The 26,301-nt window shown below is 38.5% G+C and overlaps 1 protein-coding gene across 1 annotated transcript in view; it reads right to left on the reverse strand.

The window, feature by feature from the left end:
• kirrel3b (kirre like nephrin family adhesion molecule 3b) overlaps window positions 1-26,301 on the reverse strand; it is a 320,980-nt gene that overhangs the window by 14,507 nt on the left and 280,172 nt on the right. Inside the window, exons 11-16 of the mRNA XM_088345714.1 lie at window positions 25,673-25,799; window positions 11,549-11,649; window positions 10,371-10,581; window positions 3,753-3,860; window positions 1,857-1,940; window positions 1,458-1,567 (exon numbers count right to left, since the gene is read on the reverse strand). Coding sequence (XP_088201840.1) covers window positions 1,458-1,567; window positions 1,857-1,940; window positions 3,753-3,860; window positions 10,371-10,581; window positions 11,549-11,649; window positions 25,673-25,799 — 741 coding nt within the window. The remainder of the gene's footprint in view (window positions 1-1,457; window positions 1,568-1,856; window positions 1,941-3,752; window positions 3,861-10,370; window positions 10,582-11,548; window positions 11,650-25,672; window positions 25,800-26,301) is intronic.

Consider the following 26,301-nt stretch of genomic DNA (forward strand, 5'->3'; position numbering starts at 1 on the left):
AACCCGATTCCCGCGCCCAGTGATCACCATATCGTGGGGGCAACCCTTTCCTTTCTTCCAATAAAACTGAGATAAACGTAACGCAAGTGGGTCCTGTCTCCGTTCTGGTCCTGACACGTGCGGCTTATAGTCAGGTGCGGCTTATGTATGTACACTTTGTTTTTCCTTTAAAATGGTACTGAGTGCAGCTTATAATCAGGTGCGCCTTACAGTATAAGCTTTACGGTAATTCCCCTGCTCTTTTTTGAGGAAAACATTTTTCTTGTTGATTAAGCGAATTAATGTCATGGTTGCCATGGCGCCCAGTTGGCCCCGCCCGTGTGGCGCCAGCTACGGCTCATTGACAGAATGGCTTTCCGTCTATTTAAGCTCAGTGCTCTCATTTTTCCTTTGTCAGTCCGTCAACGAACCTCTGCCCCGCAAGACGTGGGTTTTTCCCGTTGAAAGTCCCTGCCCGGATTTGTTCCCGTTTATTTTTGTCCTGTTTAATATCTGTTTCTGGTTTCGTTCCTGTCTATTTTTGTCCTGTTTATTATTCTCTCCAGTTTTCGTTCCCGTCTAGTTTGTCCTGTTTATTTTCGATATCCTATTTTATTATCTATCCTGTCTGTTCCGTCCAGTCCGGTATCGACCCCATCTGTCCGATATCAACTCGGGCAAATGGTATCGATCTCATCGACCTCTGGCATCCTATAATTTCATGCAAGACTGCTGCTTAACGTGCATGACTCCCCATTTCCCGTAAAATAAAAGGCTTGTGTGAGTAACGTCACACGTTTGGGTCCTGATCCTGTTCTGGTTCATGAAAATGTAAGCTTAACATTAAAATTTAACACCTAGTAGTAATATAATAAGAACACATTTAAAACAAATAAATAACAGGATACAGTTGTTATTATAAGCATGCATATTAAAACTGGTAGCCCTTCAGAGTAATTCACAACCAGGGTTGGGTAGGGTTAATTTAACTAGATTACTTTTGATTACTTTTGGATTACTCAAATATCAAATATAATAATAAAAGACAAAAGAAAATAAATATATATAAAATTACAAAATTTTGTGCAGGCTTGGTGAGTAAGGGAATACATGGAACGGCAAAAATGATGTTTGCAAGCTGTTTGGATTTATTTTCATTTTGTTTCTGTCGCATTTTATGTTGGTTTTGCCGGAGATCAAAGAGATCAAAGCCAGGAGAGAAAGCTTACCACATGTTGTGAGTCATAATTTTATTTATATTTGGTTTCTTTTGTCTTTTATTAGCATATTTGGTATTGGAGTAATCCAAAAGTAATTGAGAGTAATCCAGTTAAAGTAACCCAACCCTGTCAAAAACACAAAGTTCTCAAATTTCAAAATGTTGGCAATCCCTATTTAATATTCTATCTATCTTGGTAAAACTTCACAAAATATTCAAGAAAGGAGGGAAAGTAATACATTGTGACACTCACACTCACCATCAGTTGTTTCATGGAGGCGTGCTCTTCGTTCTCTCTGGCGGCATTGTGGTCTTTGTGAACAATTTCCACCCGGATGTCGTTTTTTGCAGAAACGACTCCCTTTAGATCTGTCACAAAAATACAGCATATTTATCTCAATAAGCTTGCATAAACACCATTTTGTATTTGTTGACAATCTATTCTCCCCTAGTGAGCTTTACAATTTGGAAGATTTTAGCGACATCCCTGGGTGTGTGATAGCCGCACCATTAAAACACAAGAACACACGACTAATCAATTGTTTCCTGCCAGCCACAGATTATCTCACCCTGAACACATACGCAATCGCACACAACCTTCTGTGGCGGCTCATTGTGTTAGGGACAATGCTGATGATACTGTCAGATAAATTCTTACTTTCTGTTTTAATTTTGCTTGCAAGTTCTCTCTGGTGAGCACAGATGGAGACGGGCAGTGAGGGCATAACCAGGTGCGCTTCCTCTGTAGTATACAGACAATAGACATGCTGAAGGGAGCAGTAGCACATTTTGTTCGCTCCTTGGAAGGAGACAGTTGCTGACTGTCTCCAACCTGAGTCACTCGGTACATAGGTGGGTGGCAGTGATGCAAATAACATCCAATGTGATGCAGCAAGACCGAGTTTGCGTGAAATGAGTCCTTAATGCAATCTGGCTGATAAGCTTCGCATGTCCATCCGAGGAAGTGATCTCGTCATCCGTCCTTCGTCATTATAGTGGTACCTCTTTAAATACGAGAATTTCATGATAGTATAATAATTTTTGAACATATGTACACATAGGAATGTCTAGTTGACGAGCAGTCCCAGAGGTTACCACTAGGGACCGCCTCAGACCACTCACCGTTTGTGTCTACTTACTACCAGCATGATGATGCATTCATGCAGGTATGGAAATAAAATTTGCGCTGATATATCTCTTGTGTGTACGTTTATTTAAAGTTACAGGAGCTTTAATTTTAGGTATACAGTACATTTTTACGTCTTGAAGATATGGTAGGGCGCTAAATTTACCTGACCCTTTGTCATGACATTTTGGACAGCATACGTTGCTGGGTCATTATAATTTCCATTGTTATTGCTACCTCTGATTTTGTTTTTTGTTTTTCTTGTTAGGACATTTTGTTAGTAGATTACTTGCCCACAGGGTTGGGTAGGGTTACTTTAACTGGATTACTTTCAATTACCTTTGGATTACTCCATTACCAAATATGCTAATAAAAGACAAAATAAACTAAATATGAATCAAATTATGACTCACAACACGTGGTAAGCTTTCTCTCCTGGCTTTGATCTCTTAGATCTCCGGCAAAACTAACATAAAATGCGACAGAAACAAAATGAAAATAAATCCAAACAGCTTGCCAACATCATTTTTGCCTTTCCATGTATTCCGTTACTCCCCAAGCCTGCACAAAATTTAGTAATTTTATTCATATTTAGTTTCTTTTGTCTTTTATTAGCATAGTTGGTATTGGAGTAATCCAAAAGTAATTGAAAGTAATCCAGTTAAAGTAACCCTACCCAACCCTGCTTGCCCACTTGTTTGTTGTTTTTACTTTGTGTCTTGCATCTCCATTTCCGGTCTGGTCTTTCTTTCCGATTTGTTGACTCTTGTTTGCCACTTTGTACCTCTTTTTTTTAAATGCAATTCTTTTTTGAGCACCCATGCCCCAGTTCCTGCTTCCCCCACCTGTGTGTGTTGGTATATGACTTATAGGTTATAATACGTCGCAACTGATATTCATAAACATGTAAACAGTTTAGGCCTTGTACTTTAATCTACGCGGGTGTTTTTAGCTAGGTTTCATGTTAAGATACCCCTAATAAATACCATCAAAATCGATAGACATTTGTTGTTGTGTTGTCTGCTTTTGTGGGGAATGTAATGCCCCCTGGTGGCCAAATTTGGTACTGCAACACTGGGACATTTGCTTGTTTATCTTGTTACTTTATATTTTCGTGTTTAATATGTTTTTTTAATGATCATAAATATGCGTTATATAGCTATTTAGGGATCAATTGTATGCTTTTTGAGGACGGGAGCAGACCACTTATTATTTTATCATTAGGAAAATAGGCTCATTATGCGATCAATTCGAGCTAAAAGCACCTTCCTGGAACGAATTAAGCTTGTTAATATAGGTACCACTGTATAGCTATAGTGGCTATTGTTTGAGTGAGTGGAAAAACGAGATCAGTTACAACAGATGGACATGTTGATGGTGTTTTGCATACAGCTTTTCTCTGCGTGTGATGATGGCGGGTGGACTTACTTCTCTGGGAGCGGGTACAACAAAACGCGCCAATGGTGCCCATGAGGACGATGAAGGCCACGAAAGCTCCCACGGCAATGCCGATGATCACTGCCATGGGAAGGGATTCTTTAAAAAAGAGAAAGACACTTTAAATATTTCAACATTTTAGCACACTTCGTAAAGTATTGCAGGACATATTTTGACAAGGGAGCTGTTAGAATAGCCCCGGACGCCATATCATAACATTTTACAATCCAAAGTGCCAAAAAGCAATGGAAAAAAACACATCCCTCATTAAATCCTTATTAGGGTATCTGCGTAAATAACGTTATGAGTAAAAGTGTACTAAAAGGTCAGACACTTAGAAATACATTAACAGGTATTGCCATCTAAATAATAAAAATAAAAATCGTCAAATAGTTACATTTATTGTTACTTAGTGTAATACGTGTATGCGTAATTTAAAGGAGTGTTTCTCATTGACTGTGTCATGAACTATTGTGCTGCAGAAAACTTTCCAATTAGATCCAATTAAATCTATTGACAGTACATTTATAACTACTGTAATTTCCGGTCTATAAGTCGCAGTTGTTTCATAGTTTGGCCATGGGTGCGACTTAAGATGTGTATGTGAAATTATTAACACATTGATATATCATTGAGTTTTACATTTTTGTTACGGTTCTGTATTTCAAAAGTTATTCTCAAACCAAACTACATGAGGGCGATCTTGGCCTGTATTGAGGATTTTAACAATAACGGCAATGTACAAGCGCAAACAACCCATCCATCGTCCACCTCCGGGACATGCCGGAACTTGTTTCTTGGTAAAAGTGACACCAAGGACAAATATTTGATTGGATTTAGTGATTAGGAGTGAAGGTGATAGTTTGGTTATGCTAGAGTTTTCTGATTAAGTCTTAATATGTTACATCATTACTGACGTACCATATTTGAGTGTGTCCAAAACCCCATTTACCATACTGTGTTCTCTATTTTATTCTCATCATAAATTGCCATTCAAGATGACATGTGTGTTTTTGGTGTTATTTTTTTATCAAATACATTTCCCAACGAAATGCGACTTATACACCAGATATGACTTATATGTGTTTTTTCTTCCTTAATAATGTTTTTTATTGGCTGGTGAGATATAAACTAAGGAGAGACTCATTATCCAGTAAAGATGGGATATTCACAAAAAATGTGCAAATGTTCTTATTCTTATGTGCTAGGCTTTTAAATGGACAGTATATATTATTTGACCACTAGATGTGGCTGTATCTATGGTACAGTGCTACAAAAAATGAGTGCTATAATGCAAAAAGGAGGAAAAAAGTGACCAAAAATACCATATTTATTCTGCTTTTTCCCAGACTTTTTGAGATTTTGGGGTATTTTGGCCTATTATATAAATCAACATCAGGGTTTTTTTAATTGATGAAGGGTTTTTTTTTCCCACCAAGAGGTGCTTAATACAATGCAGTTCCCCCTTAAAAGATGCCTCGTTGATATCACGACTGTTCTGAAAACATTGACTTAACTTTCATGTTGTGCATAATTGACGCTGCTGTTACCAGCTCCATCTGTGATTTTTGCTTTTTTTTAGTTTAGCAAAAACCTAATTCATAACTGTGTTCTATTGTACTTGTTAAAATGGTTGATGGATTCCTAGTTTACGTGTAATGTCTGTACTAAGATGTAGTTCTATACCCAATTTGGTATATGGTGCAACTGTAAACTGGAGCCAGTAGGGCAGGAATGTCCAAAGTCTGGCCCGCAGGGCAGATACGGCCTGTGATCAAATGTCTACTGACCCAGGACATTTGTCGTGAAAATAAAAAATATGTGGTCCGCCAGTAATGTTGACCGCAGTATAAAATAAAATCACAGTTTCTCCAAATGGTGGCAGTAGCCCTTTGGCCACCGTCCCTATTAATAAACGGGGACAGTAAATAAAAAGGGAAAGTCCATTGAACCCTTCCAGGGTAAGTAGAAATTGGAGTACATTTTTACCGAAATCCAAAACTGCGCTTCCAGAGTTTAAAACGGAAGCACCACAGTAATGGGGATTGGAGCTTGAGTCAAGAGAACTTAAAAAGTAAGTGTGCTTCAAACGAAGCGAAACGCCGCCAGTAAGTCCTCCTTCATTTTGCTCCAGTTTGACTGTTGCTATTATTATTCATTTGAGCATGCGTTGATTTTTGTCACTTTAAGCCGTTTAATATTGTTCTTTGAGATCGCTGTTTTAGATGAGTTTTGCAACAAGCAAATATTTAGACTCAGACCAGCCCGGGGGCCTCAGGGTTGGGCCCTGGGAGGTCACAGGTTAAAGCCGCTCATTATAACTTGACGTCATGGTCATACCTAAGACTTATAACATTTGTATCCAGTGCCTTCCTGCTCAGCACTCGGCATTAGAGGTTGGTTTTGAGCGGCTTGGTCACCTAATGACTAAAATTCTGTAAAAATCCAACCAAAAACAAACAAATGAATAAATACAAGTTTAGACTTGGAACAGTCACATGATAGCACTTCTGCAGTGCAGAGATTTCTGGGTACTGTAGTTGTTCTGCTCAAACATTTGTGGGGGGTTAGGATAGTGAATGTTTCTTTAAATTATATATCACTGAATTGCTTTATGGTTTATGTGGAACTTGCAATAAAAGTAAAGTAAATTTTATTTATGTTTATTGTATTGTTGGTTTATAACCTACCTGCCATTCTGAATGACTGAATGCTGTTGGTGGACCCAATAAAGGAAATCAAACATACAGCAAGAGTTGTAACACTGAATTCACTTCTTTGGCACCCCCTTTCAGTGGGGAAAAACAAAAAAAAACTGAACATGCCTAGTCAAATGAAAATGCTACAAAGGCAAGCTACGAGGTCATGATACTGATCAAACCCTGCAAACCTTTCACGTAGGGTAAATTTACGAAATACTTTGCCATAAAACGGTCGAGTAAATTCGACCAGCCCTCACACATTGTCAGCTTACAAAATCTGGATCACTTTCTTAAAAGTTTGGACACACATGCATGGGGCATCGTCTCAAGATTTTTTTTCAATTAAAAAAGTGCTGGCCCAAAAACGTTGAGGAATATTCTTTCTAAACCAATTGAAATGATTGCTCGTCCTTACATTTTTTTTTGTTTTGTTTGTTTTTTTATCAGTATAGCATCAAAATAGTGGAAGTAACTCAACCGTACCCCAAGAAAGGAAAAAAAAATGCACGTACTTGCACGCGCATCATGAATGAGTTTACTAAAGCTGCGATTATGACTTTAAGCATGTTGATGGCGGCAGAGAGTAACACAGTTCCAAATACTTTAAAGATCCTTTAAAGAATAACCAAAGCTCACAATAGTCTCATCGTTTTCTAAGTGTTTTGGGTCTGAAGCAGGAAAAGGCCCTTCCGTTTGGGTAAACCCTGAAATTTCGCATCGTCAAATGACTCAATGTAATCATCATTGTTTAGACTTGATCAACACTTTCCTCAGTTCTGTTATGTTTTTTTCTTAGATGGCTCTTTTGCCCTAGCGTGTATTTATTCAAGCACAGCAGTCCTTATGTGAGTCCACGGAAGCACACTGGAGTGCGAGCGAAATCTCAAAGCTGTGGGCAAACATCTCCAACATTAAAGGTTCTCATCAAACACTTTAATGAGGACCGGAGTTTCCCCACATTTATGACCTCCCTGCAATTTTAAACTGAAGCCAAACAACCAAGTGCTCTTCCTACACCATTAAAGGCTGCTTAATGTCTCCATTGGTCAATGTCACTTGCACATAAGCAGCATATAATTTATCATTCGCGATAAGTGGGCAGACTAAACAACCTTCCTGGTGGTAGGGAGGAAAAGGTCAAAAGATAGAGGTATTAATTTTTAAAAGGCCCTCTTAACAAAGAAAGAACAAGTTTAATGTCTCTATTTAGGAATGTTATATGGCGGCAATCTTAACACAAGCCCACCCGTGATTACTGCAACATCTGTGGAAGAGTGGGTCGAAACGTGGCCTGTGACCGAAAGACTTTCATTTCCGGTACCCGCGATGAACATAAACTCTAACGGGACAGGTGCCCTTGAGCTAAACTCCCGAGACCCTTAATTGCAAATTGCCTGGTGCTACTTTTAAGCGGAGCACTCGGTTTTAATGCAGCGAAAATGAGGCAACCAAACCAGATGTGATGTCATGAAGAGATTCTAATTGAAATCGAGAAGTCTTCATCACAGCCTCGGTTGGTACCGTTTACTGGTGATCAGAGACCTAAACCTGTCAAGCTTTAGCCCCGCATAAATATGCACTTGATCTACTGAGTTGGCAAAACGGAATGCTTAATACAGAACCACAAGTTATCAAATGGAAATGTAACAGAAAAAATCGGATATTGAGTTTATGTCTAATTTCTGATATAGAGCTGGGACTCTGAGCTTTTATAATGTATTTTTAATATGCATTAAAAAGTTTTAATATTACAGCCGCAGACAGCTGTCCTAAACCAATGGTAGCGTCGTTAACATTTTCATATTTGGAGAGGTGGTTCCATGAGTAAATTTTACTTTGAACAAAACTACAATCCAATTATGTAATTATTAATTATATATCTCATAGGGGGCAGCACGGTGGGACAGTGGTTAGCGCGTGTGAGGCACAGTTCTGAGGTCATGAGATCGAACCTCCGTGCTTGCGTGGGATTCCTCCGGGCACTCCGGTTCCCCCCCCAAAAAACGTGCATGTTAGGTTAATTGGCCGGTTCAAATTGTCCCTAGGTGTGAATGAGAGAGCGAATTGTCTGCCCCTGTGTGCCCTGCGACTAATTGGTACCCAGTTCAGGGTGTCCCCTGCCCACTGCCTGAAAATAGCTGGGATGAGCTCCAGCACCGCCGTGACCCTACTGAGGATTCACATCTAGGGACAATTTGGACCGGCCAATTAACCTGACATGCATGTTTTTGGAATGTAGGAGGAAACCGGAGTGCCCGGAGGAAACCCAAGCACGGGGAGAACATGCAAACACCACACAGGAAGGTTGGTAGCTGGATTTGAACCCATGACCTCAGAACTGTGCCGCACACGCTCTAACCACTGCCCCGCTGTGCTGCCCATGGATGGATATCTCATTGCTAATTATAAACGTTGTAAAAGTACTGCTTACACACCCAGCAATAGAGGTTTAAAAGATACTTGAAAAACATTTTTCGAGGTGTTAAAATATTTTTGGGGAAAACTTCAGACAAGACCTGATGCACGGCATTGTCCAGAACAGTAGCCTAAAAGTCATGACCCGGGCCCAATTGTAGCCCTCAAGAAGATATCTCAACTCAGGGAGGTAATGCACCGAAATGATTGTACCAATCGTCGTTAAACTTAAGATAGAAGAAAAAGAAGAACGTTTGAGGCCCCCGCCTTAATATAAATGTTAAAGGGACGGTGCATATTATTCAACCAGTGGTTGTTAATGTCTCCTGTCATGTAAGAGAATACGAGAGCCAAATTAATCTCTGAGAAGAATACAAGTTATTGCACAGCCTTTTGTCAGATTGTAGTTTTTAAGCCTAACCATAGCAGCAAGATGGCGGACATGATGTCATCTCCCTACAGGTGAGGCTCATGTTATGTAAAAAGGACATTTATTAAACTACGAATACAGGTATGCACATTTATATGATAGTTGTGTGTATTTTTTTCTTATCAAATCAATATCCCTTTTTTTAATCACTGAACAAAACACACTTAAAAGCAGCCTTAGAAGATAATTCATGGCTTTATAAATTGATTTGTTTTAATATTTTTCTTGAGTTTTGATTTTTAGATCTTATTTTATAGGGAATAATAAAAAAACAATATTTAGGAATAGTGAAATATTTTATCAGAACTTTATTGTGAAAAACCCGAATTGACACAAACTTACACAGACCTAAACTCTGGCGGGCTCAAACTCAGTTTGTCAAGGAATGCTTGTCATCGCTGTCAACTGAATTGGTTGCATTCTGTTATTCCCTTTACTTAATGTTGATCCTAGTTTGTGTGTAAACATACTATACTGTATCTCTCCTAAGAAGTTTGACATTTTTATTGTTTAATATATTGTGCATCCATTCCATATGGTTGTTGTAAAGTGTATAGAAGAGGCGAGCCGTTTCTTATGAAATGAAAGTGGAATAAGAAAGCTTGATGCGGTTGATAACATTATTAGATTGCTTTTTACCATGGAGGAGGAAGTCACGTAACTCTTGAAGCTCATCATTCAAAAGTAAGTTAAACTTCACTTTCTCTTTATAGACCGTATTATTTTATTAAACGTTTATTTTTTAGTACAAAACCATACAGGTTACTTATACAAGCCTTAATCATACTAATATAAAGCTTAAACATACAAAATGTAGCACTGAAGTAACTTACAAACAAATTCAAATTATTGTTCTTATGTAGGGCAGCGTCTGTATTTAAGATGTACTAATCTGAACCAAAGAGTCAAAGTCTGAAAATAATACCCTGAAAGATCATTATAACTTGACATCATGGTCCCAGCAACAACACAAGAAAGACAGGACACCACGCAACTTCTTACTCTACTACTTGACGCCACATCCACATGAATTGGAGAAGAGGAAGATAGAACCTGTCGGACCTTGGCTCCCACCTTGTTCCTTAAGGCGTATGATCTCGGTATCCGAGCCAAAGCTGTTCCAGGCTGTGCAGTTGTATATGGTCTGGAAGTCGGCCGGCACGATATTACTCATGGTCAGTGTGGAGATGACCCCTTCCTCCGTGGTGACTGTCTCCACCGTGTAGCGACCGGATGTTCCCGACTCCAAAACCGTCTCTTTCCAGGACCAGGCCTGAGAAGTGAACAAGAGATAAAGTAACCACATGCATTGTGCCGTAAGTGCAGAAGGACATATGGGAGAGTAATGGTTGAACATAATGACACGTGAAAGGCATTGGAGCTTGAGTAAGAGGGCCAACTCAGCTTTCTGTCTCGTCAATAAAAGACTTCTTGAGGAAGAAATTGGCTCTTGTGGAAATGAATGACACTTTCTAGGTCAATTGCTCTGAGTGAGGATCTAAAGTTTACACCAGGGGTGCCAGGATCAGGCCTGCCAAGCATTTTAATCCGGCCCGCGAGACAACGCTGAGAGAAGCGCACGAGAAAAATGAGCTGCAGTATAAAGTATGTTGGGTAGGGTTACTTTAACTTGATTACTTTCAATTACTTTTGGATTACTCCAATACCAAATAATCTACTAAAATAGAAAAGAAACTAAATATGAATAAAATTACAAAATTTTGTGCAGCCTTGGGGAGTAACGGAATACATGGAACGGCGAAAATGATGTTTGTAAGCTGTTTGGATTTATTTTCATTTTGTTTCTGTCGCACTTTATGTCAGTTTTGCCGGAGATCAAAGAGATCAAAGCCAGGAGAGTAAGCTTACCACGTGTTGTGAGTCATAATTTTATTCATATTTAGTTTATTTTGTCTTTTATTAGCATATTTGGTATTGTAGTAATCCAAAAGTAATTGAACGTAATCAAGTTAAAGTAACCCTACCCAACCCTGAGTATGTCAGTATAAAGTATGTCCATTTGAAGTTGTCAAAGCCCAAAAAAAATGTTTAAAAAATGAATAATATAATAATAAAATAAGGATTATAAAAAAAAAATATATATATATATATATATATATATATATATATATATATATATATATATATATATATATACATACATACTTTTTTTTTTTTTTACAAATGCTTCTGCTAATTCACATGCTATACGGTTTTGAAAAGTAATGTACTGTACTTACAATGCGGTCTGGAGGTGGAGTACTTCGAATAAAACATTTGATTTGTCCTTTCTCTCCGTGTAAGGCCTGTTGGGTTTGTGTGCTGGAAATGGTGGGTGGCCCTGTAAATAAATAAAACATTAAATACAATTAGAACCTTTTTCCAATCAAACTTGCATACTCCGATTGCAGTTTTAACATTAAGAAAAGTTACACACGAAATATGCCATTTAACCATACAAAACTGATTGTTTAAAACTTTTAATTGGTTAATGTAACAAAAACAATTTTTCATGTCCCTTGTGGCAAGAGTAAGTGTTGATTAACTCTTCGTAGGTTTTCCTACCAAGCGATTGTGATTAACGAAGCGTTCTGAAGTTCTCCACTTCATGGAAAAGATGTATTGCAGTGTCTCCACCCTTTCTTATTTCATATACAAGGACAGACAAGGACTGAACGAAGGGCATGAGACTTCATTCTGGATCAATGGTTTACCCCCCATTTTAGAACATTTGATTCCTTTCATCGAAAAAAAATACGGCCGAGCAGCAATGGTGCTGTACTTTGTGATGCGATACAAACACAAGGACAAATACTACATATTACAGATTAATGTCTAGGCAAACGGTAATGCTTTACCATGTGTTTGAGAAATGAGATATATAAAGGAAATAATAACATAAATGACCCAACTCTTCAGAATACCAACATTTTGATATGTTTCAGAATACTTAAGTAGTGAATCAATGCAATTGATTCAATGCCAGATGTTCATTTCAAATGGGAAGAGCCATTTTGACTAATATTGAAGCCCTACAAAAATGTATTTATTTAGCTTCAAAGGCGTAGGACATAGAAAAAGAAAGCTTTGAAACGTTATCTTTATTTCGGAAAAAAATACATTTTTCTAAATTGTTTATTAAACAACAGTTAAACATTGCTCAATTTCTTCAAAATACTTGTTTCCATGAAAACCTCTATCCATAAAGGGACGCATTTCTATCAGAACTTTCACTTTGGTGTTTCTTTTTTTGCATTTGTGAAAAGTTTGATATTCAAACAATGCTTTCCCTAAACACGAGGAAGCGTTGCTTGCAAAATTATCTTTTATTGCAAGAACTTAGGCATGAAGAATGCAGGAACCGTTCAGCGTCCAATGTTTCCAGTGAAGTTACACTGACAAAGGGTCATCATTTTTGGGAACAAAAAAGCTATGTTGAAGCTAAAACTGACTGTACTTATTCATGTCTTCTTATTCTCACCACACTGCTTCACTCCGCCAACTTGCTATATGGGCCTCTTACCCACTCTCCATCACCAGACATAGGAAGCAACACTAGGAAGTGGCAGCCTTCCCGATGTAATCTGATCAAAGCCACTCCTGCCATCTTATAGTGACTTTTTGCACTAAGATAATTCCCAGGGGCTTGATACCTTCTGATGAGCTGTGCCAAACCCTTTAAAATAGATTTTTTTTTCTAGTTTTGGCACTCAGGTGTCAATGTTTTTAAAAACTTGTTGGTAACAATATGCCAAATGCAGTTCCAACATTTCCGAGGCACATGGCCAAGGTCTCGGCAAGGAAACTGTTCCATTATTCATGTGTTGCATCCACTTCTCTAAAAATAAAACAACCAAACAAAAAAACTTTCCGGTTCAAACTTTTACAGGCGTGAATAGAATACATTTCCCCAAGTGATTCTAATATTTAGTATCCTTTGCCCGTCAATGCCAAGATCAGGCTCATCTCTGAATTGCAAAATTAGGCCGTTCACCGCAAAACAGATGAAGTCTGGTCAAGGGGCTTCTCCTGCTACTGCTAACTATAGAATTCAGTAATATATGTTTCAAGTCAGGGAGCTAAGCCTTACCCAAAAAAATGGTCAAGAGAGGGATGGGCGCTGGCAGTCTTTACTCGCCCAAGACACACCACAGGAAGTGGTACCCCGACAACCCAGGTACTTCAGGGATCAATGAACCGTGGATGGGAAATTGAAAGTTCAAACCCAATTTACAATTGCATTGCAACACCGTGTTCCATAAGAATGGTTTAGGTGTACCATTATCATCTACTCTGATCTAATTATTGATAAAAAAATGAATAATTCAATTTGCACTGTGGCATAATAAGTTTTAGAAATGCAACCTGGCATGATTCATTCAGCAACTGAGTGACTTGACATCCTGACATTTGTTTTGGGGTCTGTTCACACTCGTGTCAAACTTGACTCAATCCCTCCCGCCTAGTTTGTTTTCGTGGAAGGGTTATTCATGTGCAATCATGGGGAGTACAAAGTATTCAGTTAAATTAATGTTGAATGAGAAAATATTTTAGTTTTGCAGAATGATATGCTCAAATAAAATTGTGAAACTTTAATGGTTTTCTCTAGTGATCAAGAAGCTGGTTCTCGTAAAACTCTACTGACTTTACTTAACTTTGTTGTACTTTGACCTTGACTTCAAAATACCGCACTTAGAACACAATGTCAGGGGAACCCTTGTATTTGTACCTTCATGCACTGTAACTTTGACTTAATTTGCTTATTAATTAGCAATTTCGAGCCCTGATTTTTGTGAGCTGGCTAGATTTTCTAATGCACGTTAAAGCTCTGGGTAGTGAGCAATTGCGCTCACACGCAGTTTAGAGGGAACATTTCGGTGGATGGATTCTCTTGTGCGCTGAGAATATGCAGGCAGTGCACGATCGCGCACGCGCACAGCTTAGAGGGAACATTGCTCACTGCTGTCATTTTAGTAAATATACTCTGCCCACTTGCTGCCAAACAAGATTTACATATCAAAAAGAACCTTAAGTGTCACCTTTATCTTCCTGTCCACAATGAAGAAAGCTGGTAAATATCCCATGAGAAAACAAGGCAAGGACATCATCAAACGTTTATTGTGCCTTCTACTGGTTCAAGTTCAAGGCTTGTGTTTTATTCATTTTGTTGAGGTGAGAACAACTCACTTCCCTTGCTAACTTCCCAAAACTATTTGCCAACTCTATACCGATGCATAGTTTATTACCAGTCTCTTATTAAAACAAATTAACATTTTAACGAGACTACGCCAGATGGAACCTTTGTGTCTTAGCGGAGGACTCTTGAATTAATTATGCTGCTGATTTGGGTCAAATGTAGAACTGTTTATCTTCCTACTCATTTGACTCTAGTGGCAGAATAATCAGCACATATGGTTTATAGTTTGTTTTTACATGGTACATGAATGTTCTTCCCGAGTCAACAGCATGTAAACATGGAGTAAACTCAATGGCTCGCAGGCTGGTGGTCTAAGGAAAAAAGGATATGTTGTATAGATCCGTCTTGTAAATGAGGAGCCTAATTGGCTGTATCTCTCTGACTCAGGTTAAAAGTGTCTGTATTTTGTCAGGAAAAAAAAACAACTAAACAAAAATGCTATGCTGGTGAGAAGCACTAAACTGTATCAATGTTCACAGCAGGGGAGGTCATCAAAGTGTTGGGTGCAATTTGTCGCTCATTGGAGAATCACTGGAGTGGACATAGCAATTTGATTACACAATCTCTGCGTGGGCATCAAAAGGCCAGAGCTTATGTTTCCCCTCACTACAAAAGCTCAATGTTTTCCTAGGACATAAGGACGGGCGAATAACTGCTTTTTGTGTTGTTTTTTGTGCTTGTGAATTAAAAAGGTAAACAAAGCTGGTAAGGAAGCACATACATGTCTGGTGCATGGCTACTGGTGACCAAAGGAAGAATCTTTTGTACAAGGAGGCTGTTAACTGACAACAGCTCTTTCGTACAGAAAGAAAATAAAATTCAACATGTTGTTCGATTATCATTGGTCAAGGTTTATTTGTCATACTTTCAAATCCAAATTGTATTTGAATGTCACTTTTTTATACTCAATAAATTTGAAGTCAAGCAGTCAGTAAAACCCCTCATATTTCTTGGCTTGTGCAATCTTGAGAGAATGCAAACTAACACTTCGCCGAAACACTCCATATCCATTTTGTCTCTGGGCTCAAAGGTCTCTTTCTCCTTTTCTGGGTATTTTGCAAGATGATTTTTTTCTCCAAATATTGTGTGTTACAAAAATAATTTTACAAAAAAATACCAAAAATTAAGCATACTCTTACCATAAATTCTGCTCTCACATATGCCCCATCTATTTACAGTTCGTTTTGGGGTCTGGAGAGGTGCTGCCTCCTTAGGCCTGACAGTTAATTGCTCCTTCTCCTGCAGTGTCTCTTTTTGATGTCAAGTATCTTTGGGGATTGACAGAAGCTAAGTATGAATTTAAATACAGTAATCCCTCATTTTGCGGGGCTTGCTTTTCGAAAAGGCCCAGCAATACTCAAAAGCCGCTGAGTGAAAAACTTATTTTAGTTGTATGTAGTCCCTGCAACCCTCTGAGAGATTTGACTAGTTGCTGACATTACCACCATAAAACTTAAATCAAATTTTACGTTCGCTGGTGATTAAATATTCAGTTGAATAATTAAAGCACCTCAATAATGCCAGGAATGACCAAATTTACAAATATCTACTATTCAATGGTTATTTACTGGTCTGACTTCAGGACCAACCATTCGACCCTAATAACAAGCTGAGACCTGAATCAAGAAAAAATAATCCAGTTCGCAAATGTATCCAATGAAAGGATTGTGCATTTCAAAACAGAGATAATAGAATACATTCATCATTTTTGGCAGGAAACAAAATGGCCAGCAAAACCGAAATTATTTCAAGCACCATATACTCTAAGTCTACCATAGATAAGTTGATGTCACGGTTGCCATGGCGACAAATTGGCCCCACCTGTGTGGCACCAGCTACGACTCATTGACGGATTGGCTTTCTGTCTATTGAAGCTCAAGTGCTCTCATTTTTCCTTTGTAAGCCCGTCAACGAACTTCTGCCCCGCAAGACGTGGATTTCGACTCGGTCCTGCTCCTGTTGGTATTTCCTGTCCGGTATTGTTCCTGTTTATTTTGTCCTTTTTAATTTCGGTTTCCAGTTTTGTTTCCGTCTATTTTTGTCCTGTTTATTATTTTCTCCAGTTTCGTTACCGTCTAGTTTGTCCTGTTTGTTTTCGATATCCTGTTTCATTGTTTATCCTGTCTGTCCCGTCCTATCCGGTATTGACCCCATCTGTCCGATATCAACTCGGGCAATTGGTATCAATCTATCATTTCACGCCAGACTGCTGCCTAACGTGCATGAATCCCCATTTCCCGTAAAATAGTAGGCTTGTGTGAGTAACGTCACACGTTTGGGTCCTGATCTAGTTCTGGTTTATGACAGTTAACCCCTAAAACTTCTTTAAACTAGTCATTTAAAATATTTTAAGCATTTTTCGAAACGTCAATAATATTTCAGTTATGTAGGTAATACTTATTATTTTGCCAGTTAAAAGCTAAAAATAGTATCAAACCATTTACTTTACTTTCCAGCAGCACTTAAATGGCAGACACTTGAATATGATTTTCATGTTTTGTAATCGTTTCCTTCTTGATCATTGCTGTCACTGTTTCCCATTTGTTTACTTAAAACAGGAGAAATACTTGACATCAGGATGGATAATATTTAAACGTAAACTGTATATTAAATCTCTGGAGACTCCATATCGATATTTAATTGAGATTTATGAGAAGAAATCGATTCAATTTTTGCATCCCAAATAATTTTTGATTTCCAAATGGACGACATATGAGTTTCTACAAATTAAGCAATTTGAGAAATATCAATTTACACATGTTGCATGGAACGAGATGAATAGTGTGTGTGTATTCAATATTTTATTGGATATTTGTTGGATATAATGGAAAATAGTTTTTAATCATATTTACTTTCTGTTACATGACATATTGTGTCAAAGGATCATTGCATGCATTGCAGACCATCACTCTTTTTCAACTGGACAGATAAAACATTAGGCCAAAATGTACTTTTCACCCTCATTAACTTGTTCTTTTCTTCGATGTACAGCTTTAAAGATGTTTAAGAAAGGCTGAAAATCTCATTACTGGTTGCATAAAGTCTTCCGAGCAGGAAAAATGGCAGTGGAAAGAGATTTACATTGGGCTGGTGCTCTGTGGGGTGTATTGTGGTTCTAAAGGCCTCCCGTTGCCCTGCTTCCATTACAGGTTTTTCACACCTTCGCTTATTTTTCAGGTCATTATTGTACACTTTCTTTTCTCAAACATACTTATGGTAGTTATGAGGAAAAGTAACCCATGAGCACTTGCTGATATATTATTAGTAATGACGATGTGTACATGTGTTCAAAACCACATTAAAAACAAAGAAAAATGCTGTTTTACTCCATGTTCTTCTCAGTGACATGCAGTCAATGGAGGCATATGAGGAATAGCATCACCTGTCATCATGGAAATGTAGAATTTTCAAAATGAATGAACGTTCACGTTACATGATGAATATCCATCCATCCGTTATTTGCACTGCTTATCCTCAGCAAGGTCGCGGGGGTGCTGGAGCCCATCCCAGCTATCTTCGGGTAATGGGCAGGGGACACCCTGAACCGGTTGCCAGCCAATTGCAGGGCACACAGAGACAGAGAACTCACTCGCTCATTCACACCTAGGGACAATTTGGGCCGGCCAATCGATCTGACATGCAAGTTTTTGGATCGTTAGAGGAAACCGGAGTGCCCAGAGGAAAAGCACGTAAGCACGGGGAGAACATGCAAACTCCAAACAGGAAGGTTCCAGCTCATGACCTCAGAAATGTGCCGCAATGTGCTGCCGTGCTACCGGATTATGAATATTATTAATATAATTACTATGTAGAGTATTATTTTGCTAAGGGCACTTGCCTTATGCGAGAGGACAATCTTGAGTCAAAGGATTCCGATATGGCGCACACCAAATGATGAATAAGGTGTAGGTTAACTTACTTAGAATCTGACTATGCCTCACCAGACACAGACTTCACTGCAGGTCATTGTTTATATCGCGTTGTATCTAAATAATGACATGCATAAACGTGTTGAGCCTTCAACAATGTAACCTTATCTGCAGTGCTGAGGAGGAAATTCATCGTGAGAGTATGAGAAGAGTAAGCAATATGTATCCATTAGTGACTTCAACGCAAACTACCTCCCCTGCTAGCTGTTTGATTATAATTAAATTACAGCCTTCCCCAGGGAAAAGCGGCAATCTTTGTGTCTATGCACTTTGCTACTGTGGGAGTCGGTAAGGAGGCGCGCCACCGAGGAACGAGACAGACGGAATGACACATGCAATTTAAATGAAGTTGTTAAAGGGCTTGGAGGATCGCAGCGGGGAAAACAAACAACAAAGAAACATTTGAACGTGCAACGGAGAATTGAACGTCACGCCATCGACTGTGCTTACTGTAGTCCTGTGATGGCTGGGGTTATGTTTGTTGAAGTAGAGAGTCACACGGTTTGCTTTGTTTTTTTTTTTTTCCTTTAATTGTTTGCCTATCTCGTACGCGATATTGGATATTTTGTACTCGTGACGGATACTAGTGGCCAAAAGCATAACTGCACCCTCTGTGTCAGTAGTACTGCTCCACCAGTTTATCAGCAACTTTTACACGTATCAAAATGTGCTTGTTTTTTGCAAGTATTGTGCACAGTATATTAGGTTTCCAAGATGGATATCGATACCTAGTATGATGACAATTATGTAATATATTGAACTTTCAGCGATTGATATTAGAATAGAATAGAATAGAATTTACTTTTAATGTCATTCTTTGTAACCATGCACACAGAACGGAAATGTCGATACACCTGACCCGTACAGTTAAACTGTAGCGAACCGATGCAGCGGCAACCAAACAGGGCACAGCCATTTTAGTGATTAGGTGACCAAACCCCCAAATTCTAACCCCTAATGCCGAGCGCCAAGCAGGGAGGCAATGAGTACCAATGTTGTAAGTCTTAGGTATGACTCGGCCGAGGCTTGAACCAGCGACCTCCCAGTCTCGGGGCGGGCGCCCTACCATCTAGGCTACCGAGCTGGTAAAAACTGAAATGATCTGCATTTATATGGCACTTTTCAAGTCAATGAAGACTTCCCAAAGCCCTTTACAGTGTGCTTCACATTTCCCAATAGTGGCCTTGCAGCTGCTGCTTATTGGGGGCATAAGGGGTTCAGTGTCTTGCCCAAGGACACTTTGGCATGTAACAGGGAGGAGCTGGGATTTTAACTGCAACCTCTTAATCCAAAGACGAGCGCTCTACCTCCTGAGCTACTGCCGCCCCAACAAGCAAAACTACTGTAATATTCGATGAGGTAAAAAATAATTAGGATCAAATGGGCAATAACAGCACCAATCCTAAAAATGTATCAATTGATACTATAATCTTAACTATTGCTCAGTTCGACTATGTATACTAAAGGGATGTTGTCTTGTGGACAGTTTAGAGCAGTGAAGCCTGCTCAATATTTTTGAATAAAGTCAAGCTTCTTTCTTCTTTTGTAATTGTCCTCCAAAAAATAAAAGAGTTTCCCTCTGGTTTAAGATCTGGTGTTCGTAATTTCATGCAGAGGTGCGGCTTATATCTGAAGAGCAGCTTTACACCGTCAACAACGGGGAACAGATAATGTGCTTCTGTAGTTGAGTCGGATCAGCAGGCTTCTCGTGCTACTGGTTACCATGTAAACCAGTCCTATTTATTTCATTTGGGGAATAAACCACAACCAAAAAAAAAAAACACAGCCTAGAGAGGAATGGGCTGGACTTTTCTTGGACACACCACAGGAAGTGATGCCTCGAGGGCTGTGGCAGTGATTCCAAACTGTGTTGATAAGAATGGTTCGGGTGTACCATTGTTATCTCATCTCATCTCATTAGCCGTACCGCTTATCCTCAGTAGGGTCGCGGGGGGGCTGCAGCCCATCCCAGCCATCTCCGGGCAGTGAGCAGGGGACACCCTGAACTGGTTGCCAGCCAATAGCAGGGCACACGGGAACAGACAACTCACTCGCTCATTCACACCTAGGGACAATTTGGACCGGCCAATTCACCTGAAATGCATGTTTTTGGAACGCGGAAGGAAACCGGAGTGCCCGGAGGAAACCCACGCAAGCACAGGGAGAACATACAAACTCCGGACAGGAAGTCTGGAGCTGGATTTGAACCCACTACAGGTTCCCATGACATGAACTGTGCCGCACAAGCGCCAACCACTGCGCCGCCGTGCTGCTACCATTGTTATATGATGTCTTATTATTTTTGACAAAAAATAAATAACTTAATTCACAAACTGTAATGCTGTGCCTGTAAGAGATCCCTGGATGACATCACCAGTGCCCAGGTATCATGCATTTTTGAAGAGCTCACTATTGTAGTAGTACGAACAGGGTTGGGTAGGGTTACTTTAACTTGTTTACTTTCAATTACTTTTGGATTACTCCAATACCAAACATGCTAATAAAAGACAAAATAAACTAAATATGAATACAATTACTAAATTTTGTGCAGGCTTGGGAGGTAACTGAATACATGGAACAGCAAAAACTATGTTGGCAAGCTGTTTGGATTTATTTTCATTTTGTTTCTGTCGCATTTTATGTTAGTTTTGCCGGGGAGCTCAAAGAGATCAAAGCCAGGAGAGAAAGCTAACCACGTGTTGTGAGTCATAATTTGATTCATATTTAGTTTATTTTGTCTTTTACTAGCATATTTGGTATTGGGGTAATCCAAAAGTAATTGAAAGTCATCAAGTTAAAGTAACCCTACCCAACCCTGAGTACTAATTATGCTATTATTTATCTTTTGCATAATTGACTCTGTAAATGTCAGTATGCTTGGTGAAGTCTAATGCTTCATGAGTTTTTTTCTCACGGTTGTATTTACCGCTGATTTGTGACATCAATATGGGATACTTTCGTTTAATTTCTGTCCAGAAAAAAAAGCGAACATTATTTTTGCAAATTCTGACTTTCTGTGCCTTGAGAGATGACTGGATGACATCATTACTGCACAAATGACATCCACACTAGTGTTGAAGAGCTTGCTATTGTGTGACTACTTACTGCCTGTTTAAACATTTATCTTTTGCGTCATTGACACATTGACAAATGGAATTGAGTCTAATGCTTGGTTTTGTTGTTCAATGTATGATTTACCTATGACATACCAGCCCACCACAGCCAGTTGCTCTCCTTATTAATAATTGCAATTCCTCTTATTAAGCTGGAATGCACCTTACCAACACCACACGGCACCTATTTACTCCCATCAAGCCAGAAAATGTATAATACCAGAACAATATTGACAATCTGAGATAGCATTGTCATCTGCTGCTGTTGACCGAACAAATCTGGTTTAGAGCCGAAATGAGAAAGACACAATACAATTTTAGGGATAAATACAGAAATAAATTGTGTATCTTTCAAAAAACGTATAAAATACAAGGAACACATATAATTTGACATATATGCTGTGACATCATTAAACTATTGATAATTCAATTCATAGATTCTGATGTGCCGTGCCTTTAAGTACATCGCTACTACCCAGGTGACATGCACACTATTGCTGAAGAACTGTTACTGTTATAATTAACACTGTAAATACCACTTTGCAATGTCTAATGCTTCAATTTACCGTTTATTAGTTATCATTATCGGATTGCAGTTCTGAAAATGTTGGGAAGACTTTGGATTTTCCATGAAAGCCTTGCTGTATGGGTTTTGTAAATTTACAGTTAGGACTGTAAAACATACAGTATATCTGCTACTGTTATAGTTTCTATTTTTCAATCTTAGATTTGATTGTTAATTAAACATTAACAGTTTAAATAGGAGCAGAAAATTGCCATTTCTAGGTTCGGTGTGTCTTAGTTCCAAAAAGGTTGAGAAACACCATCACCTTGTACTTTCACAAGACGGACAATCAGGTGTTCACCCAGCGCTAACTCAGAATGTCTTGAAATGCCTCATGCGGTTTGGGAAATGAATGTCAATTATTCAGAAGGGCAAAAAAAAGAAGAATAACGTGGCAGGCTTTTGAATGTCAAATAGCAATTCAGGCGAGGCAAAGGTAAACACGGCAGAGCTTGGAGAAAAAAAAGGGAAGTAGACAAGACATTCATTTTCGCTGGAACACACTTTGCAAAGACAACATAAAAATAATCTGCTACTTGTTGTGCTGTTCCCGAGGACACTCGGAGTTTTGCTCAATTGTAATCCTAATTAAAACAATCCATCTGCTTTCTCCTTCTTCTCATTGCGTATTCTGTTTACTCATTGAGGCTATAGAAAGCAGGGCCGCTGGTGAGATTTCAATAAAGTGAAAACAATGGAATTAGTCATGACTTTGCCTGACGCCTCTTCTCACCGTCAGTTCCAACCGCAATCACTGCAGTTCATAGAAAGTCCCGGTTTTGATCTGGTGCTACGGGGGGAATGTGTTAGCCCATTCCTTCTGATATGCAAAGCTAACGTCAGGGTTTTGAAAAGGAAAATCCTCAAACACCCCACACTCTTTTCTTCTTCTAGATGTATTTTCATCCTCAAATCAGCTCGTAGTTGCTTACAGCCAAACTCTTTTGTTAGCTTTCAAAATGTACAAGGGTACATTGTCAGCGTTAAGTACACATCATGTTGCGAGGCTCTAAAAAAATAGCCTCAGTCTTTCAGCGGCTTAATCCACCCCTCTCGTTTTTCCTCCACCCCACTTTCATTACCGCAGTCTGCTTTTGCAAGGACCACCTGACAAATAAGGGACACCTAAGAGTCAGCTCCACAGTGCAGCGTTCCCGGAATATCAAGCAGCACTAATGAAGTCATTTGTTTGAGGGTTGCCAGGTCTCCCACCAAGGCTAATAACCATTAGTCAGTCAGCGCTTCGGTAAAAGGAGAGTCCGCGTGACTCTCGCGGATTGTCTCTGAAATTGCAATCGTCTCCGATGATACCTTGACCGTTTATCACCCAAGTAAGGACAACCAAAGGTTCCAACGATATTTCAATAGCCAAACTATAGGTGCCGGTTGGATAGAGGTTAAAATATCTGGCAACATTTAGAAAGGAATGTTAATTATTCCCCAAAAGTATTCTAATTTAGGATTTATGCATCTTATTTTAATATATGCTATCTTGTTTCTTTAAAATAATTAAACAATTCCTTTATTAGAAACACATTTATTTTATCCGGCAGCAGTGTCTGGAGTAACACTTTACTTTTCTTGGTAAAGAGTAATGTAACGGGTTATTAATACAATTGCGTAACTCACCTGTCATCACAAAATGGTGCCACCTTTTAAAACAAACCATGGATACAAACGATGTTTTCTGTTATTTGATAGTTCCTCTTTCGCTGATAAAGCTATATCAAACCCTATATCCGGCAACAACAACATTCAATAGTTGGGCATGTTTAAATCAACATGCAAACTACACAGGGTTGGGTAGGGTTACTTAAACTTGATTACTTTCAATTACTTTTGGATTACTCCAATACCAAATATGCTAATAAAAGACAAAATAAATTAAATTTGAATAAAATTACTACATTTTGTGCAGGCTTGGGGAGTAACGGAATACATGGAACGGCAAAAATGATGTTGGCAAGCTGTTTGGATTTATTTTCATTTTGTTTCTGTCGCATTCTATGTTAGTTTTGCCGGAGATCAAAGAGATCAAAGCCGGGAGAGAAAGCTTACCACGTGTTGTGAGTCATGATTTTATTCATATTTAGTTTTTTTGTCTTTTATTAGCATATTTGGTATTGGAGTAATCCAAAAGTAATTGAAAGTAATCAAGTTAAAGTAACCCTACCCATCCCTGAAACTACAATTGAATACAGTTAAAGTGGTGCCTTTTCTTGCACTGAGTACAAGAACAATTAATTCCTCCCTACTGATATTCTGACATTCTCCCTAACGTATTTACTGAAATCCAAGCTGTATTTAAAATGATCAAATAAATCACTGTAATCTAAGGGTCAGTTTCTATGCACATATTTGTTTGTGCGTTACAAGTAGTCAAAAGTACGCTGAGTGTGAAGAGGGGGCTTGTTTTTATCAGGAACAACAAATCAATGGGAAACGTGAGCGCAGAATTTATCGTAAAAAAGAGCTGAATTTATGTATTTTTATTCGTAAAATAATTTTTGCAATATGCCGTGTCTAGAAAAACAAGTCTTGGACATTTTTTAGAAATGGAGAAGGACACATTAAAGTGGTTTAAAGACAAACGACAAAATGGATATGGAGTGTCTTGGATGTGTTCTCTTGCAATTGTTCAACATTGCACAAGCAAATAAGTATAAAGTCTTCACCGTTTCCACAGGTTGGTATACTTATCGTCTATTTATTTGATGTGGCCAACTTCATTGTTAATATATACGATAATTTGTGCCAAGATAGTTACTTCCAGAGTAAGGTGCTACTTTTGGGTGTCAGTAATCCGGGGGCTAGCACAATTATTTTTTTAATGAAGTCACTAATTCCTTTTTTTTAAGTAACGCGCCCTGCACTGTGTAGGAGAGGGTAACTAATGTAGGTCACTGGATTATCTTCTATATACAAAAAAATTCTTATTTTACAAGAAAAAAAAATCAAATATCTTGAAACTAGAAAAAATAAACTTAAAAATAGCTAATTTGTCTGTTAGTGAGGTAAAACCAATCTGTATGTGTACATTGGAAAATCTAAACTCATTGTCAGAAAATTTTGACTATTTGTAAGTGATTTATTTTTTTAATTCTGTCATAAATAGAATACATTTTCCTTAAAATGTCTTATATAGATTGTTATAGATTGTTTTGCTTTCTTTCTGATGCTGGTAGAAAACAGTATCTTGCGTCTGCTGGATAAGATAAGATACATTTTCTCATTCAAAGGATGATTCTTCTTAGAAACATTATAAAAAACGTTTTTCTTATTAATATTTTAGCTTGTTTTTTAAATGATTAAGATTGTTCTTAAAATAAGCAAGGCCCTCAGCGGTATAAAATAATATATACATAGTAATAAAATGTTCTACCAATAGAGAAGTAATTCATTTTTGAGAACTATACACACACATATGGGGCTTTTTATATTTGAAGAACAAGCAAAAGTATCCTAAAATGAGAAAAAATATAACAAAAACAAACAGAATGAGATGCTAGTGGGGTAAGTAACGACCATACTGGTATGCTCAAATACTACTTAAAACTTACCATTCACAGTGAGAGCAACTTCCTTCTCCCCTGCGCCGACTTTTGGAACAACAGCACGACAAACATACTTCCCGGCATCCTCCTGCCGCACCGATTTCAGTGTGAGAATGTTCTCATTACTAAGCACCTGCAAGAAATAGCCGGAAAAAATATGAATAAAAAGCTATGTCAACACACAATACAAATATAAAATAGTAATAAAGGAAAATTACAAAGGGGAAGAAAAGCATTGCAGCACGAGGACTATTGGATACTATAAAGGGCACCTCTTTTCAATTATTAAAATCCAATTTGGCTTCTAAGCTCAGTGGAATCAAGAGGTTCACGTTGGCCTTCTACGTAGAAAAAGAAAGGTGAAATTGGTTGGAAATTGGGGATCAAACCCACATATTCTGACTAATAATGACCCGAGGTTCCTATACAAACCAATGATGATGTCATGGGCAACAATGCAGCCTATGCTGTGTATAACAGCCAATGTTTGACATGAAAAACATGCATTTATGTTATCCATCTGTCTATTTTCTGCAACTCTTATCATCAGTAGGGTACTGGAGCCCATCCCTGCTATCTTTGGTCAGTGGGCAGTGGACACCCTAAACAATTTGGACCGGCCAATTAACCTAACA

This window comes from Urocampus carinirostris, chromosome 10 (genome assembly GCF_059441175.1).
Source record: "Urocampus carinirostris isolate Australia breed hairy pipefish chromosome 10, RoL_Ucar_1.0, whole genome shotgun sequence".
NCBI classification, from domain to species: domain Eukaryota; kingdom Metazoa; phylum Chordata; class Actinopteri; order Syngnathiformes; family Syngnathidae; genus Urocampus; species Urocampus carinirostris.